Source organism: Tursiops truncatus, chromosome 10, assembly GCF_011762595.2.
Source record: "Tursiops truncatus isolate mTurTru1 chromosome 10, mTurTru1.mat.Y, whole genome shotgun sequence".
NCBI lineage: Eukaryota > Metazoa > Chordata > Mammalia > Artiodactyla > Delphinidae > Tursiops > Tursiops truncatus.
This window is the reverse complement of record NC_047043.1, coordinates 23699801-23714535: the sequence shown is the minus strand read 5'-3', so window position 1 is coordinate 23714535 and position 14735 is coordinate 23699801. Positions and strand designations below refer to the sequence as shown.

The following is a 14735-nucleotide window of genomic DNA, read 5'->3' as shown; positions in this document are numbered from 1 at the left end:
TTCTGAGGAGTGAAACCACTTCCTCTGTAGCTAGTTCCTGTGTTGACAGAACTGAAGGGGAGGAGGGGGGTGGAGGGAACAGAGCAGGAGGTTAGGGGGTTCCTGAGGCTCTGGAGATGAGAAAGCCAAAAGTCCTTCCCCCTCTGAACCCCCATCCCTACTGCAGCTGGAGGAGTTTTTCCAGTCTCTGTGCTCCCCCGGGGCGAGAGAGGTCAAACAAGCCGTTGGGTGGGAAAAGAGAACTGGAGGAAGTTGACAGGGATGGGCGGGGCCCGGGGGGGTGCTGACCAGGAACCCAGCTTCCTGCTCAGTACCCAGGCATCCAGCCCCCGGCTCACCCCCACCCCTTTCAGCCCCTACTCCCCTCAGGAACTCAGGGTTCCGGCCCTCCTCCCAAATCCCAGCTACCCCTCCCTTATCGGTTTCTCCCCTCCAGGGGATGGAGGCTGAGAGACCCCAGGAAGAAGAGGATGGCGAGCAGGTGAGCTGGCACCGGGTTGGGGAGGCTGGCATTGGGAGAGAGGGAGGTGAGAGGACCTGAGGCAGAGACTGAGTAATGGTGGACTCAAGGGACTTGGACAGGCTTGGGCACAGAGGCAGGAACAGAGACGCAGAGAGAGGAAATGGGCTGCTGGCCTAGCCCTCTGCCCACCCCACCCCCACTTGACTGGAACGGATGTCTCTCAGCATCAGGGCCCCCATCAGGATGAGCATGGCTGGCCCACTGTGAACACCAGCAATCGGCCTTGGCGATCTGCTCCTCCGTCCCCTCCTCCTCCAGGGTCCCGCCACACAGGTACCCCCACCCACCCAAGGAGCTCCCTGACTCTGGTGCCCACATCCTTCCTGATCCCATGACCAAGGCCCAATCCATCATGGGCTCTCTCCCCACCTCCTCCGGACTCCCCATCATACCCCCTTAGCTCTGACCCCCCATACACACACACCCACCACTGCTGTCTGCCAATTCTCTGGGTGTCTGAGCCCTCCCCCTCCTCTCCCCAGCCCTGGGGCCCCGCTCGGCCTCCCTACTCTCCCTGCAGACTGAGCTCCTTCTGGACCTGGTGGCTGAGGCCCAGTCCCGCCGCCTAGAAGAGCAAAGGGCCACCTTCCATCCCCCCCAGAACCGTCCAAGCCTAGGCCAAGCCCCGCCCCGGCCTCTTGAGGACAGAGAACAGCTCTACAGCACCATCCTCAGTCACCAGGTGAGACACCCATCCCCTCTCCACCAGGAGGCAAGACCCAGGCTTCTTGGTCTCTTGGCCCTTGTACTCTTTGGGGGTCCTACCTCTCCTTCTCCTCAGGCATCTGCCCCCCTGCCCCGCCAGGTCCTACTCCCCCTACCCCCATCACAGGTGTCCTCACACCAGCCCCTCACACCAGCTCTGGCTCCTTTCAAGCCCTGCTCCTCTTAGAACCTCACCAACAACCTCCCCTCCCTCCACTCCTCCAGAGCCAGCGGATGGAAGCCCAGCGGTCAGAGCCTCCCTTACCCCCAGGGGGACAGGAGCTCCTGGAGTTGCTGCTGAGAGTTCAGGGTGGGGGTCGAATGGAGGAGCAAAGGTCCCAGCCCCCCCCCAAACACCTGCTGAGACTTGAGCCCCACCAGCCCCTCTGCACTCCTGCGGCTCAAAAGCTGGGCAGCCCACTGCATGCCCTCAACCCTGCCAGGCAGGGGCACCAGAGACTGGAAGACCCAGCAGAAATCTCAGTATTCATCGCCCTCATCCACCTTTCCTGGGAACTGGAGCGGGTGAAATCCTCAAACCCTGGGAATAGTCAAGGTAGGATGGACATTGAACTCCCTCCATGACCAAGTATGTAGGAGCTTGAGGCCATGAGAGGATCCCAGCCACAGTGGGACACCTCACCCTCTCCTCTGATCTCAGGGAGTGGCTGGGAGTCTTGGTCCTGAACTGTGGGGACACCCCCCGTAGTCAAGCCACCAGGCAGGATCTGAGGTGCTCATTTCCCAGAGGAAAGGCAAATCTCCCAAGGTTTTCACCTGAGAGACAGTTCCACCCTCCTTCTCAGTAAGAAGAAAGGAAGAGAGGGCACAGCAAAGACATAAAGACTGTTCTCCCACCTCCATCACCAGCACACCCAGCCCCTGGACTGAGGGGCCTACAGGCTGTGAACGGACATTTAGCCCTGCCCACCCTCCCTTCCCACTGCTGTTCTAAGCTGTCTGATGTTTGGTTATATGAATAAATGTAATTCCCCTCTGGACTGAAGACTGGTGTTTCGGGTGGCGGGGTGGAGGGTAGGAGGGTGAGGCCGGAGGCCACCACTCTCCCCAGGCTGGCCAGAGGCCAGCTTCCCTCCCTGGCTGGTTAATTACTGGCTCATTAAGCAGCGGCTGGAGACCTCCCTAATTATCCCCCCAGCCCCCCTCTCCTGGTTTTAATTAAGTAGAACAGGGAGGGGAGTCATTAGGATAAGAAATATGAACTAAGCTGTCTGTGAACCCAGGCATTCCAGCGGCCAGAGTCCTCATCAGTTAGATCCCGGATTCAGAACTCAGGTGCAAGGCCCCCCAGCCTCCAACACGCCCCCTCTTCAAGGCCACAGAAGTCCAGCCCCTGGGACCTTCCCTTATTTTCCCCACGGGCTAGTCTCCTCCCCTCGTCCCCTCTCCCCTCCTCCACTCGTCTCCGTTCCTACGTTTCTGTGTGTCTCTCTCCGCCCCCAGCTCCTCCCTGTTCCTCCTCTCTTCTCCCCTCCTCTTCCTCCCCGGCTCCCCTCCCCCAGCCTCCCTCCCTCGCTCCCCCCTCTTCTCTCCTCCCTCCTCCCTCTCTCTCACACACACCCCCGCTTGGGCCTCCTCTCTCTCTCTCTCTCTCTCTCTCTCTCTCCCTCTCTCTCTCTCTCTCTCCCCCCCCCCTCTCTCTCTCCCTCTCTCCCGCTCTATCCCTCTCTCTCTCTCCCACTCTCGCTCTCTCTCGCTCTCTCCCTCTCTCTCCATCTCTCTCCCTCTCCGGCTCCATTTTCTCCGCCGCCGGGGGCCGGGGTCTCCCGTGGGGGGCCCAGACGGTACCCCAGGTCTCCCTTCAGGGCCGGGGTGAACCCCCGGGAGAGCCGGGAAGGGGGGGAGACGGGCGGGGGTTGGGGCGGAGGGAGCAGCGGCCCCAGCGAGTTTGGGGGGGAAGTAACCAGGCGCGGGGGGGGAGGGGCGGAGCAGGGAGGGGGCCTCAGGGCCCCCCCCCAACTATGGACGAGCGGCTGCTGGGGCCGCCCCCTCCAGGCGGGGGCCGGGGGGGCCTTGGATTGGTGGGTGGGGAGCCTGGGGGCCCTGGCGAACCTCCCGGTGGTGGAGACCCCGGTGGGAGTAGCGGGGGGGTCCCGGGAGGCCGAGGGAAGCAAGACATCGGGGACATTCTGCAGCAGATAATGACCATCACCGACCAGAGCCTGGACGAGGCCCAGGCCAAGTGAGTGCCCCCAACCCGGTCCCCACACAGACCCAGCAGAAGCCCCATTCACAAGCTCTGAATCTTCTGGGAGCCCCCCAACTCCAGGACCCTCCCCAGGATACTACAGCTCTTCTCTCCTCCCCTTACTCCCGGGAGCCCCAAGATAAGTGATCCCTCTCAAACCTTCCTTCACCCCCAGTCCCTGAAACCTTCAAAAAGGGGAGCGCTAGGTGGTCTCACTCCCACCCCACCCCGGTCTGTCACTGACCCCCGCCTACACACACACACACACACACACACACACACTCACTCACTCACTCCCCTGGAACATCTTTCCACCTCCAGAGCCCTCTTCTGGCTCCCACACTAAGAAACAGCTATGCTGTCTTCTCCCCTAACTCTCCAGCCCACCCTCATCCTAGGGGCCTCCACACCCCTTTCCAGGGCTGTGACCCTTTCTCTCCATGCATGGCCCAGCCTCCAAGGGCCCTCACTCACCCTTTGCCCCTGCTCAGCTGACACTAGGAGCATCAGAGCCCCCAGCCTGCTCGGTCCCAGGACCCTTCACACACCTCTATACTGAGCTACCCACTTTAGCTCAGCACCCCTAGCCCCCTCTGGCACCTCAAACTCTGACTCTTCTCCCCAGCCTCCCGTCTCCGCTGAAATTTACCCAATCTCTCATTTCTGCAGCCATTCCCCAAATCCCCTCTGTACGCTTCTAGACCATCTCCCACAACCTCCACCCGGCCACGGTGCCTTTAGCCTGCTGCACCTTCCCTCTGTCCAGCCAAAGCCAAGCAGCTTCCCCACGTCTCCACACTGGGAGCTGAGCTCTTCCCAAGAACCTCCCAACTCCATTCGGCCTCCAACCCTGCTTTCTCCCACCACAGATTTACCACCACCTCCCTTATTCCCAGGCTCCCCTCTCTTAGCCTCATGGGTGTGTCGCTTTGTGATTGTCTTTCCCACTCCCCCATTTCTGTAGCCTCTCAACTTTTCTCTCCCATTGCTCCCAAGGAAACACGCCCTAAACTGCCACCGAATGAAGCCTGCTCTCTTTAGCGTCCTGTGTGAAATCAAGGAGAAAACTGGTACGTGGGTCACCCCTTCTGATTCCTCAACTCTGGGGACAGAACCCTGTTCACTATAGAACTGGGGCTACGAGTTTGACAACTTGGGGCCCTGAGGAAAGTGTGGGTCAGGAAGATTGCTAAGGGGGCGCCTGGGAGGGAACCCAGGCCTGGAGGCTTGGGTCTCCAGGAGGCACCAGGAGGGCTGAGAGCTGGGTGTGGGGTCCCTGGGTCCCTAAGTCCACCCGCCTGCATGCTAGGCCTCAGCATTCGAAGCTCCCAAGAGGAGGAGCCTGTGGACCCACAGCTGATGCGCTTGGACAACATGCTTCTGGCAGAGGGTGTGGCCGGGCCTGAGAAAGGGGGTGGCTCAGCCGCAGCAGCTGCGGCCGCCGCAGCCTCCGGAGGCGGCGTGTCCCCTGACAACTCCATCGAACACTCGGACTATCGCAGCAAACTTGCCCAGATCCGCCACATTTACCACTCGGAGCTGGAGAAGTATGAGCAGGTGAGGAGAGGAAGCTGGAGTGGGTGGAGGGAGAGGCCCTTAGGGGGAATCCCAAGGCCAAGGGGCTCCTCCTCACCAGGCCACGGGCCCCCCTGCAGGCGTGTAACGAGTTCACAACCCACGTCATGAACCTGCTGAGGGAGCAGAGCCGCACGCGGCCCGTGGCGCCCAAGGAGATGGAGCGCATGGTGGGCATCATTCACCGGAAGTTCAGCGCCATCCAGATGCAGCTGAAGCAGAGCACCTGCGAGGCCGTCATGATCCTGCGCTCCCGCTTCCTGGACGCCAGGTGCGGCCCGGGGCCCCAGGCCAGCCCCCAGCCCCCAGCCCCCAGCCCCTGCACGTCCTTCTCCAAGCCTCTGGGCCACCAGGTTGTGCAACACAGCACCGTATACCCCGTGACAGTGGTGCTCTCTGGAGTTGATCAACGTGGTGGCCCTGCCGGGACACCAGCATCCTCCTCACCACCCCCTCTCTCCTGTAGACTCTCCTGTAGACTCACTCTCCCTCTCTTCTGTAGACGGAAACGCCGTAACTTCAGCAAACAGGCCACTGAGGTCCTGAATGAGTATTTCTACTCCCACCTGAGTAACCCATACCCTAGTGAGGAGGCAAAGGAGGAGCTCGCCAAGAAGTGCGGGATCACCGTCTCTCAGGTACTGGGGAGGCGTGGGGAGGGGCTTTGGGGGCACAGCGCTCTCCAATCCTGTTGACTAAGGTGTTTACAGAGGGACAGGTTCCCACCTGACCCTCCTTTCTGCCCCACACCCCACAGGTCTCCAACTGGTTTGGCAACAAGCGGATTCGCTATAAGAAAAATATTGGAAAGTTCCAAGAGGAGGCAAACATCTATGCCGTCAAGACCGCTGTGTCAGTCACCCAGGGAGGCCACAGCCGCACCAGCTCCCCGACGCCCCCTTCCTCCGCAGGTGGATCCCGCTGCCACCCTGGCTGGCTGTTGCTGCGCGCTTCCTGCTTTTGTTCCAACTTCCTATCTAGGCAGGATCATAGCAGAGAGGGGGCCTTCTGGGGTGAGAGGGACCAAGCTGAGATGGGGTGGGGATATCGGGGCAGAGGCCACTCTAGTGAAGCTGCTTCTGCCTTTCCTCCAGCAAGTGGCCAGGGGAGGCTCAGGAACAGCCTGCTTCTGAGTGTTGCAGTGTTGTTTGGTAGAGAATTTGCGTACGGTGGCCCAACCCCCAGAGAGCTAGTTCAGGGGGCTTTTTGAAAACTCAGAGCTGTGATGAGCCTCCCGTCTGCCATCACAGGCTCTGTTACACTCTTCCCTCATTCCCCCTCTGCTCCCCCAAGGCTCTGGCGGCTCTTTCAATCTCTCAGGATCCGGTGACATGTTTCTGGGGATGCCCGGGCTCAACGGAGATTCCTACTCTGCCTCCCAGGTCAGGTGGTCCATCTCGCCTTGAGTAGGGCTTTCCCAAACTCAGTTTCCCTACTTTAGGATATGAGACTTCTTTTCCTTTGAGGCTTCTCACTGTGTCCTATCCTCCTTTGTTGCCTGCAGGTGGAATCACTCCGACACTCGATGGGGCCAGGGGGCTACGGGGATAACCTCGGGGGAGGCCAGATGTATAGCCCTCGGGAAATGAGGGTGAGTACCTGAAGCCCCTCTCTCCACCTCTCACCAGGATGGGAGGGCCTTTTCCCTGGCAGCGCTGTCCCCTGTGCTGGGTTTCCTAAAGCCTTACCCCAACTGTCTGCCTCTTTTTCCAGGCAAACGGTGGCTGGCAGGAGGCTGTGACCCCGTCCTCAGTGACATCCCCGACAGAGGGACCAGGGAGCGTTCATTCTGACACTTCCAACTGATCTCGCCCCTCAGGGCCACAGGGGTTGGGGCTCACAAGGCACCTCTTGAAGAGGACGCAGGCATCCAGAGGACAAAACCCAGACAAAGGAGAAGCACAAGATAGAGAAGGGCAAACGGGGGTCATCCCCTCCCTGGCCAGACTCTCTCAGTGCTGGGGGTGCTGACTACATGGCAGGGAAGATGGGGCCTCTTAAGGGGAGAGTGGGGTCTGTCTCCCCCTTTTTCCCCTTTTTCATTCTTTTTTTCTCCCCCTTTTTCTCTCACATAGAAACACACGCACCCAGAATCCTATTTTTCAGAGTTTTCCTCTCCTCCTCTCTCATACACGCACGTACAACTATTCTCTCTCTCTCTCTCTCTCTCTCTGGGCTCCCCCACTCTCCTTCCCTCACCCCACTTAGCTGCTTTGGGATCTGTGGAGATGCCAGCCCTGCCCAGCCAGAGATGCCAAAAATGGGGACATGACTTCTGGACAGAGGACATGGGCCACGCCCCCTGTGCCTCCCCACCCCCCTGCCCCCCCAGACGGCTTTATTACCTCATACGCAGCTCATCTTAAACCAATAGAATCGCTCGGTGGACGGGAGTGTCTGACTCAGATATCTACCTCGGAGGGAGTTTCTGCTACTTTAGGGAATTGTTGACTGGGCTTTGGGGTTGAACTTTTTTTTAAAGGAAAGAAAAATTAACCCTGGGATCCATCTGTATTTTTTTTAATTTTTATTTCGGGGATTTTTGGTGGTGGTGGTGGTTCTTAATTTTTAATTTAGTTTGGGGAAGTAGATGTTTTTATAAATATGCTGATTTTTTTTTTTCATTTCTTGCTTTCCCACATTAGGGGTGATAGCCAAAGGGGTCATGATAAGAAAAAGGGGAACAAATAGAACTGGTGAAGAGGCCTGCCTGCCTCCACTCCTGTTCATCAGGAAGTACGTTTAGCAGGGCACCAAGCCTGCCCCCTGAAATCACTTAGGTGTTCTCCTTTGCTTCCAGGGCCACCGAGGTGTTCTTTGCTCGTGCAGGCAGCTTTCTGCTGCATTTGGTGTGGAAGCAGTCAGGGCTTGCTCTGCCAGCCTGTTCCCCACCACCCTTGGGCAGGGCTAGACTCGGTAATTTTGAGCAAATGTCACCTTCCCCTGTGAGTGACACATCTAAAATCTTTCTTTTAAACCACTATTTGCAGATTGGAGGGGGAAGGATGGGGAGGGGGGTTATTGCCAAATATGTTAAATATGGGTTGGGGTGTTTGTGTATGTATCTCCCTCAGTTTCCCCAGAAACGAGGTATCTTTTTTTTTTTTTTTTCTCAGTCCAAAATCGAGAGGGTGGGGAGAGAGAGGAGGGAGGCTGCAAAAAGCCAGGTATGAGGGAAGGTAAAATGACCACTGTCCCACCCTCGGCCCTGAACCCTACTATCTGAACCCCTCAGATATCCTCAGGATTTCACAAGACTGTCAGTAGGGAACCCCTCCCGTCAAAGATCTAGGCAGGACTGGGAGGCAGGTCGGGAGTGTGATGGGTGGGGGCGGGAGGCATGGGCCTGGGGCAGTTCTCTCCTCACTTGTAAACTTGTAGTTTCACAGAAAAAAAAACAAAAAACGCAGTTTTAAATAAAGAAGTTTCTTTTTTCCCTGGGTTTAGTTGAGAATTCTTTTCAAAAACATGAGAACTTTTTTTCTCTCATAAAGCCCCAAACAGGATTTTCCCCTGAGTTCCCCGGCCTTGACCTCACCACCCAGGCCCCAGGTTTCACCCCTGCCTCCTCTCCATGGGAAACAGCCAGACCTGAACCCTGTTGCCTAGCAACCTCGCCTAGTCGTCCAGTAGCCCTGGGTGGTCTGGTGCAATAGGTTGGGGGTCCTGAGGGGATGAAGAGACCCTAGGAGATGCACTCCCCACCCCCATGGATGTGGCTGTACCCAGAGGCTGGCAGTGCCCAGGGGTGGGGTGACAGCTGTTTCTCCCAGTACCTGAAGGACTCTTGTCTGAGAGAGGCATGAATTCCTAGCATTCCCTGTGACGGGACAAGACGGGGGAGATGGGGGCAGGGGAGAGGGTACAAGCCCCACCTAGGGTGGTGGCCACAGCAGCAAGGGGCAGACAGAGCCAGGAGCCTGGGAAGGAAGCAGGATGGCAGCAGGGGCAGCAGCTGGAGCCTGGGTGCTGGTCCTCAGTCTGTGGGGTGAGCCCTGCCCCCCCACCCCCACACCAATCCTCCCCGCAGAAAGCACTCTGCCCCTGTCCCCGAAACTCCCCACAGCTTTCCAGGAACCTGGGTACTGCTTTTCAATCTCCTTCATCCGCCCTGTTATAGTTTTATTAGCTCCCATCTCCCTTCCTGCCCTTCCATTGTGGTGCTGTCTCCCAGGGGCAGTAGTAGGGGATCAAAACATCACAGCCAGGATCGGGAAGCCACTGGTGCTGAACTGTAAGGGGGCCCCCAAGAAACCACCCCAGCAGCTGGAATGGAAACTGGTAAGTGGGGCTCCTGTCTCCCCACTTCCGGAGAGACCAATGACGATTCGCATCTCCTCCTCCCCACCTCCCTACCTCCCTACCTCATGAGCCCTTTCCCAAACGGCTTGCACTGTTGAGGCCCCTCTCCTCTGTCCCCAGAACACAGGCCGGACAGAAGCTTGGAAGGTCCTATCTCCCCAGGGAGGCCCCTGGGATAGCGTGGCTCGTGTCCTCCCCAACGGCTCCCTCCTCCTGCCGGCTGTTGGGATCCAGGATGAGGGGAGTTTCCGGTGCCGGGCAATGAGCCGGAATGGAAAGGAGACCAAGTCCAACTACCGAGTCCGAGTCTATCGTAAGGGTTCCAGGGCCTTGTTCACAGCCCACCTCTCATCTAAGGAAAAGCCTTCTACCCCAGCCCTTGACTCCCGGGCCCTGGCATGTGAGAACTTGACTTCAGCTGCCCCCATTCCCACAGCTGGGGTGTATCTTCAAAGCTGCAGCCTCTGATTGGAATTTTCCCTCCTTCAGAGATTCCTGGGAAGCCAGAAATTGTTGATCCTGCCTCTGAACTCATGGCTGGTGTCCCCGATAAGGTAGAAGAAAAGACGAGATGTGGAAAGGGGTCCTGAGAATGGGAGGGGAGTGTAGCTGTGTGTGTGCATTCTCTTATTTTCAAAGACGATGAGGTCACTTTTTCCCCAGGTGGGAACATGTGTGTCCAAGGGGGGCTACCCTGAAGGGACTCTTAGCTGGCACTTGGATGGGAAAACCCTGATACCTGATGGCAAAGGTGAGTCCCAGCGTCTCCCCTCCTAGCTGCCTTCCTTCTGATCGCTCTCCCATACCCACCCTGGAATGTCTTGCCTTGTCCTCCCCTCACCATAGGAGTGTCTGTGAAGGAAGAGACCAAGAGACACCCTGAGACAGGGCTTTTCACACTCCGTTCGGAGCTGATGGTGACCCCAGCCCGGGGAGGAGCTCCCCACCCCACCTTCTCCTGTAGCTTCAGCCCTGGCCTTCCCCGGCGCCGAGCCCTGCACACGGCCCCCATCCAGCTCAGGGTCTGGGGTGAGCACAGAACTGGGGAGGGCCCCAACTTGGGTGAGCACCTGTCGGAAGGTATGACCCTCAGGAAGGAGAGGGTTAAGCCCATGGCCACTGGGACCACAGACAGGTGTAACTCTCAACCTCATGTCCCTCCCCACCCCCAGAGCCTGTGCCACTGGAGGAAGTCCTGTTGGTGGTGGAGCCAGAAGGTGGAGCAGTAGCTCCTGGTGGTACCGTGACCTTGACCTGTGAAGCCCCTGCCCAGCCCCCTCCTCAAATCCACTGGATCAAGGATGTGAGTGACCTGGAGAGGGGGCTGGCAGGTAGCGAGATACGTCATTGGCAACTAGGAGAGCAGGGGCTTCATGGAGAGCGAGGCAGGCGAGGAGGTACAAGGGTGTCTGATAATGTGGAGGCAAAGACAGCAGTATGGGATGTGTTGGCAGGGGTTTTAAGAGTCTCCTGTCGGGGCTTCCCTGGTGGCGCAGTGGTTGAGAGTCCGCCTGCCGATGCAGGGGACACGGGTTCGTGCCCCGGTCCGGGAAGATCCCACGTGCCGCGGAGCGGCTGGGCCCATGAGCCATGGCCGCTGAGCCTGCGCGTCCGGAGCCTGTGCTCCGCAACAGGAGAGGCCGCAGCAGTGAGAGGCCCGCGTACCGCAAAAAAAAAAAAAAAAAAAAAAAAAGTCTCCTGTCCCCTTTTCCCCACCAGGGCATGCCCCTGCCCCTTCCCACCAGCTCCGTGCTGCTCCTCCCTGAGGTAGGGCCTGAGGACCAGGGAACCTACAGTTGTGTGGCCACCCATCCCAGCCATGGGCCCCAGGAGAGCCATGCTGTCAGCGTCAGCATCATCGGTGAGGAGACCTCTCTCCAAATCCCAGGGACCCTGGGGGCGGCTGAGGGACAGTGCAGGTTCCAATTCCCTACCCTATGCTAACACTGTCCCCGAGAGCCACCCCATGCTTCCCTCAGTGCAGCCACACCCAGGCCTTCTCTGCCCCACACAACCCAAGAGAAGAGCCCAGCCTGTCCCCTCTCCCCTCTAAACTGAAGAAAGGGAAAGGCTCCGCCGGGGCTCCCACTAGCCTTCTCCCAAACTGAAGCCTTCCCTTCTGACTTTGTTTTCCAGAAACAGGCGAGGAGGGGCCAACCGCAGGTGAGGGGTTGGATAAAGTCAGAGAGAAGCAGACAGACCTCAGCATGACTGAGGGGATGGGCAACAAGAAAGGAACTGTGAGGGCTGTGCCCTCAGTTCTCCCCGTCTCCCTACAGGCTCTGTGGAAGGGCCGGAGCTGGGAACTCTAGCCCTGGCCCTGGGGATCCTGGGAGGCCTGGGGACAGCCGCCCTGCTCATTGGGGTCATCATGTGGCAAAGGCGGCAACGCAGAGGAGAGGAGAGGTGAGTGGAGGAAGCCAGACACCTCCAACTAAGGGCTTCCAGGCAGCAAGGAGGGGTGTGGGGAGAGAAATGACGGAGTGCTGGGAACCATGTGCAGAATTCTCCCCAATCCTCCTCCCCAGGAAGGTTCCAGAAAACCAGGAGGAGGAAGAGGAGGAGCGCACGGAGCTGAATCAGCCCGAGGGGCCTGAGGCAGCAGAAAGCAGTGCAGGAGGGCCTTGAGAAGCCCACAGCCAGACCCCATCCATCAGCTCCCTTTTTTTTTCCCACCCTCTTTCTGGCCCCAGACCAGTTCTCCCCTGTATAATCTCTACCCCACCTCCCCAAACTTTCTTCCACAACCAGAGCCTCTCACAAACAGTGATGAGTAAACACCTGACACATTTGCTCTTGTGTATGTGTGATGCCCTCACCCCCTGCACCCTTGAGAGCCCTGAAGGAGAGGGTCTCACCCCCACGCTTCACCACACCACACCGACATCTACTGAAGTTGGAGAGAAATGCTCCTGTCTTGGAAGGAAGGAGGGATGGACAAAGGTGGGCAGAGTTCCCGTGAATACATCTCAACTTGTTTATTGAATTTGTAATAAAGGAGGTAGTGAGGGGAAGGAAGCACTTACGAGTCAGGACCCACATTAGACACCGGGGAGAGAAAAATTAAATTAAATCAACAAGGGGAATATGGGGGAGAGTCAGAGGGAGCCTTGCCCACCTTTCAACATCAAATCAAGAAATGGGGGGGAAAGCAAAGGATCAGGAGAGAGGGGAGACAGACCTTGTCTTCAGTCCGTCCTCCTCTCCCAGAGCTGGGAGTTACGATGCGACTGAGCGAGCAGTTCAGAGCAAAGGTTCTCCCATTCCATGCACAGGTGTCACTCCTCCCCACACCCTCCTGGAAAGTGGCCAGGGTTGCCCTTAGCCAACAAAAATGGAGGGCTTACAGGGGAGGGTCCGGGAGTAAGGAAGGGTCAGCAGGGACCCCCAATACTGATTTTCCTCTGGCTGGAGGTGGGCAGGAAGGAGACACAGCTCAAATACTGAGCAGCCAGAAAAAGAAGAAGACGGCGAGAAACAGGAAGAGGGAGTCCTGCCAGCTGGAGGCCGGGTGACCCTGTCCTAGATCCACACCTGTGGAAGAGAGGAAAGCTGTGGAAGAAACATCCACTCTAGGCTGGAAGCGGGGCTGAGGAGATTCAGGGGGCTCGCTGGTAGGAGCTGAGGGAAGGCTCTTACCTGTACCCCGACGGAATGGCTCGTGGGTATTGAAGACGGTGGTGAAAAAGCCAAAGGGAAAAGCGCCAACACCAAATGAGAAGTGAAAGCCCCCAGTATCGCCAAATGGCTGGAATCCCTAGGGAGACGAAGAAAGTCAGTGGGGAACGGGGCAAGTCTCTGGCAAGGAAGGAATACAATCAGACAAGACTCACCCCTCTGCTCTCTGGAGCGGGTCGCTGGCCCTGGGGGCGGGGTGGGGTTTTCAATCTGAGGAAGAGGAGAGGGCCTATCAGCAGGAAGTAGTCCCTCCTCTTCCACACCCCACTCCCCAAGCAGAACCTTCCACCGTCCCTCAGCATCACCTCCCCTCTCTCACCTGGGATCCCGGGGCTTCTGGCTCCCTCGCCCATAAAGGGGGACAACCTTTTCTCTGCTGATCCCAGCTTTACACACTGGGCACTCTTGCCGCTCTGGCCGTGCCTCCAGCCACTGGGGGAAAAAAATGTAGTGGTTTCCAGTACACAGAAGGGTCTTCCAGCTCCTCAGACCTCCCCATCTCCCTCTTCATCTCCTCTGCGTACGCACCTGATGGAGACAGGGCCAACTGGAAGGGGAACGAGAAAGGTCAAACCAGTTACACAAAAGAGAGACACAGACCCCACCTCAGGGTCCCATCTTTCCCCCTCTTACCAGGTGTTACCTGCTATTTCTTTTCATATTTTCCACAACCCCTACCATACTAGCCAACTTGGCCTTGCTGCTTCTCTGATCTTCCAACACCTAAAGCTACATCCATCCTCAACATACTCAACCCTCTTCTCTCTTCTCTCCCCCAGCAAACACACACACACACACACACACACAAATCCTCACCCCTTCCTTCTCTGCTTTTCGACTTAATTTCCAGTCCTGTTCAACCACCCATTTCCAGGTCTCCTCTTTCAGCCCCAGCCCTACCCTTGCCCCCATCACTCCCAGACCAAACCCCCTTTACCAGCACCTTCTCCCGCTACTCCTTTTCCTCTCTCCTATGCCCAACAAAGTCCCTGTTTCCACAACTCCTTAACCTTTGGGGGCTGCCCCTCCACAGTGCCCTTGTCCCCAAGTTTCCCATACCACCCCTTGCCATATCTCACCTGCATGTGATCCCACCTTCCCTAGATGTCCCCCTACTCAACTGATGCGTGCCTCCCCTAACCTTTGAGTCTAATCCGATCCCACCTGTACAGCTAAGACCCCTCCCTTCCCTGGGGTAAGGTGGCTCGCGTCTCGCCTGCACAGATGTGCAGTGCCCACCCCCTGCGCCCCACTTCCTCTTAACGCACCTCTTAACACAACTAGGTTGGCTCCTAGTTGCTATGACTTTCCTTTCCACAGTTCTCCTCTGTACAGACGTGACCCTCTCGCCCACACATACCCCAAAACACGTAAGAACCCCCCTCAAGCCTCATCTATGAGAATGTGCCCTCCGATTATTTGTATGACTGTATGGTCCCCCCCGGCCCCAGCCTCCCCAGTATAAATTGGAGCCCCACTCCTTTTCGCACCCCTCTCAGATTCTCACCAGTACAGGTGGCCACACACACTGACCACAGCTTCCCGAGCAGTCTCCAGACATATATTACATTCGAAGGTCGCGCCCGCCCCGCCCCGCTCGCGGTTTGGCCCTTCGGGGCCCCCGTCCTCCTCCTCCGCTGCTGCCATGGCCGGTACTGTTTTGCCCCCCGCGTGCCCCTTAATCCCCCGAAACACACATACAGACGCCGCAACAAACGAGAAACCGCCTCCTGCCCACGATCT

The 14735-nt window shown here is 57.9% G+C and overlaps 4 protein-coding genes across 7 annotated transcripts; 3 read left to right on the top strand and 1 right to left on the bottom strand.

Moving 5' to 3' along the window:
* Window positions 1-79: 79 nt before the first annotated feature.
* GPSM3 (G protein signaling modulator 3) lies at window positions 80-2229 on the top strand. The gene is made up of 4 exons (XM_033864088.2): window positions 80-481; window positions 688-796; window positions 1006-1205; window positions 1454-2229. Exons 1-4 carry the CDS (start codon window positions 440-442, stop codon window positions 1811-1813), a joined length of 711 nt encoding a protein of 236 aa, XP_033719979.1. The 5' UTR covers window positions 80-439; the 3' UTR covers window positions 1814-2229.
* Window positions 2230-3195: 966 nt separating this feature from the next.
* Window positions 3196-8454, top strand: PBX2 (PBX homeobox 2). 2 transcript variants are annotated; one of them, XM_033864072.2, is made up of 9 exons: window positions 3196-3431; window positions 4434-4507; window positions 4747-4994; window positions 5093-5283; window positions 5515-5650; window positions 5770-5923; window positions 6306-6394; window positions 6517-6603; window positions 6726-8454. In XM_033864072.2, the coding sequence occupies exons 1-9, from the start codon at window positions 3211-3213 to the stop codon at window positions 6816-6818; spliced, it is 1293 nt and encodes a 430-aa protein (XP_033719963.1). In that variant the 5' UTR covers window positions 3196-3210; the 3' UTR covers window positions 6819-8454. The 2 variants fall into 2 exon arrangements, with proteins under 2 accessions (XP_033719963.1, XP_033719964.1); XM_033864073.1 differs by lacking the exon at window positions 6306-6394.
* On the bottom strand, window positions 7039-14687 carry RNF5 (ring finger protein 5). 2 transcript variants are annotated; one of them, XM_033864084.2, is made up of 6 exons: window positions 14500-14687; window positions 13521-13539; window positions 13312-13424; window positions 13148-13202; window positions 12954-13071; window positions 7039-12848 (listed from the first exon to the last, which is right to left on the bottom strand). In XM_033864084.2, exons 1-6 carry the CDS (start codon window positions 14637-14639, stop codon window positions 12751-12753), a joined length of 543 nt encoding a protein of 180 aa, XP_033719975.1. In that variant the 5' UTR covers window positions 14640-14687; the 3' UTR covers window positions 7039-12750. The 2 variants fall into 2 exon arrangements, with proteins under 2 accessions (XP_033719975.1, XP_033719976.1); XM_033864085.2 differs by lacking the exon at window positions 13521-13539 and having other exon boundaries at window positions 14500-14638.
* AGER (advanced glycosylation end-product specific receptor) lies at window positions 8949-12106 on the top strand. 2 transcript variants are annotated; one of them, XM_073810599.1, is made up of 11 exons: window positions 8949-9000; window positions 9187-9293; window positions 9435-9627; window positions 9804-9868; window positions 9978-10065; window positions 10161-10343; window positions 10487-10617; window positions 11034-11175; window positions 11451-11477; window positions 11594-11720; window positions 11843-12106. In XM_073810599.1, the coding sequence occupies exons 1-11, from the start codon at window positions 8949-8951 to the stop codon at window positions 11940-11942; spliced, it is 1215 nt and encodes a 404-aa protein (XP_073666700.1). In that variant the 3' UTR covers window positions 11943-12106. The 2 variants fall into 2 exon arrangements, with proteins under 2 accessions (XP_073666700.1, XP_033719951.2); XM_033864060.2 differs by lacking the exons at window positions 8949-9000; window positions 9187-9293 and having other exon boundaries at window positions 9494-9627; window positions 10161-10376.
* Window positions 14688-14735: the final 48 nt, after the last annotated feature.